The 2,034-nt window shown below is 36.9% G+C and overlaps 1 protein-coding gene across 1 annotated transcript; it reads right to left on the bottom strand.

Moving 5' to 3' along the window:
* Nucleotides 1-599: 599 nt before the first annotated feature.
* Nucleotides 600-2,034, bottom strand: LOC120191083 (nodulin-26-like). The gene is made up of 5 exons (XM_039194086.1): nt 1,813-2,034; nt 1,495-1,713; nt 1,198-1,404; nt 1,021-1,082; nt 600-934 (listed from the first exon to the last, which is right to left on the bottom strand). The coding sequence occupies exons 1-5, from the start codon at nt 1,996-1,998 to the stop codon at nt 718-720; spliced, it is 891 nt and encodes a 296-aa protein (XP_039050017.1). The 5' UTR covers nt 1,999-2,034; the 3' UTR covers nt 600-717.

The following is a 2,034-nucleotide window of genomic DNA, read 5'->3' as shown; positions in this document are numbered from 1 at the left end:
ATATTTCTTCCATGCTGTACCATATTACATAATCCTGTTGTATGGTATTGTTCCCTTTATAAGATAGTGAACAGTCCTGGCTGGAATTTAGACTTGTGTATTCCTCAAATAAAACAATGTTTATGGATTTACTCTAAACTGATTTTAAGAAATAATTGTATCGTAATTCATATTTTTTGTGCTATTCATTTGGTTTTCCATTCTCTTAGCACATGATAGGCAGAGTTTAATACGAATTCTGTATTTATACGATTGTACTTATTGTACCAGTGTTTGGTTGAAAGCATGAATTCGTACTATTTGTGATCTAATTAACTCTATAAATAAGGCTATGGATTAAGCCTTAGATATCGTCGTCAACCTCTTGTTTATCTCGTAAATTGTTTTCATTTTAGGATTTTTCATATAAATATATGTTTTTATTTTATTCTCTTATTATTTTGGGATTGTTTAATATTTGTTATTTCCTAACAATAACTCTAAATTTAGAAAATACTAAAAATTCACTTATTATTAAATTGCTTTTACCTTATATTTGTTACATGTCTGCTTTTTATTTCTACTTTTTTCGTAATTTTCGAAGTTGTTTGTAACAAAAGCATCAATCAAGTAAAGCTTCTTAGGGGAAAGTATCTTAAAGCTGGTATGGGGTGTCGATGGAAACAACCCATGTGATAAACTCTCCATCCATGACCACGAGAGTTGGATGCCTATGGATCAGACTTCAGAGTTTACATAAAGATCATTGTACGTGCTTTTGGCGCTCTCTTCAGGCTTTTCTGGTTTAGGTACTCGAAGAATACTGTACACCAAAGTTGCAGCCATTGCTCCCAGAATAGGAGCTACAATATACACCCAAAGGTTTTTGTAAACACCGGCGACAACAGCAGGGCCTACACTTCTTGCAGGGTTCATTGAAGCTCCGGTAATAGGCCTGCCAAATTTATGGAGTACATAAAACTTTACGAGAGGAAGTACGATGCAAAAGATTGTTCATGAAGCATAAAAAAGTTTACTTACCCAGCTATAATGACATTAAACAGAACTGTAGCACCTATTGCAGCTCCAGCTACTCCTTTGCTCTGCTTTGTTCCATCAAAGATTCAAAATAACTGTAATTAATATTTTTAGATAAAATATTGTTGATTCATGAGGAATTGAAAGAAAATAACTATGATATAACTTGAATCAACATACTGCTCTGTCATCGGTAGCTATCGCGCAAACGTTGAACATCAATATGAAAGTGACGATGAATTCCCATGCAATGGCTTCAAGATCACTAGTTGAATCTTTGTATTGGGTAACTGTTACGTCAATATTATGTTGGGCATGAAACAATGCCCTGAGGGTCAAGCTAGCAAGAGTTGCTCCTAGCAATTGAGACACCACATATATAGGTACCTTGACAGATAAGGAAGCCGAGTTTCAGTGCATGAACGCAATATGTTGCAGCAAAACAATACAAGTGTATCATAACTAAAGATTTCTTACAAGTTGCCATGCAAATTTGCGACCGGCAGCCAAGGCTAGAGTGACAGCCGGGTTGAAATGGGCACCGGAGATATGGCCGACAGCATATATCGCTGCCATCAGAACCATGCCCCATACTAATGCTATGCCCACTATAGTCAGTGGTTGGATTTTGTTTACGAGAGCCGACGCACAGCCTATAAAGATAAGAAAGTATGTGCCAACAATCTCCGCAACAGCCTGTTTACACAGTTTAATTTAGCAGAAGAAATCAATTATATTGTTATGTATCATGATGAAAATACGTGGCAGACAAGAAACAGGCACATCAACTTCTACCTTCTGCATGGTTGATGGAAGAATGTCCTTGTTCATGCAAAGTTCTCGTGGATGTATACCTTTTGCTACTTCCATTGAAGAGTGTTTTGTTGGCAGTGGAGGCTTAGGGGACGCCTCTTCTATGGAGTGTTTCACAGGCGAAAGTTTAGAGGAGAAATCTTCGGAAATAGAAGACATGTTCGCCATTGTAGCTCTGAGAAACTATAGAGCAAACTGCAGTTA

This window comes from Hibiscus syriacus, unplaced genomic scaffold (assembly GCF_006381635.1).
Source record: "Hibiscus syriacus cultivar Baekdansim isolate YM2019G1 unplaced genomic scaffold, ASM638163v2 tig00116964_pilon, whole genome shotgun sequence".
NCBI lineage: Eukaryota > Viridiplantae > Streptophyta > Magnoliopsida > Malvales > Malvaceae > Hibiscus > Hibiscus syriacus.
This window is presented reverse-complemented; position numbering and strand designations above follow the sequence as displayed.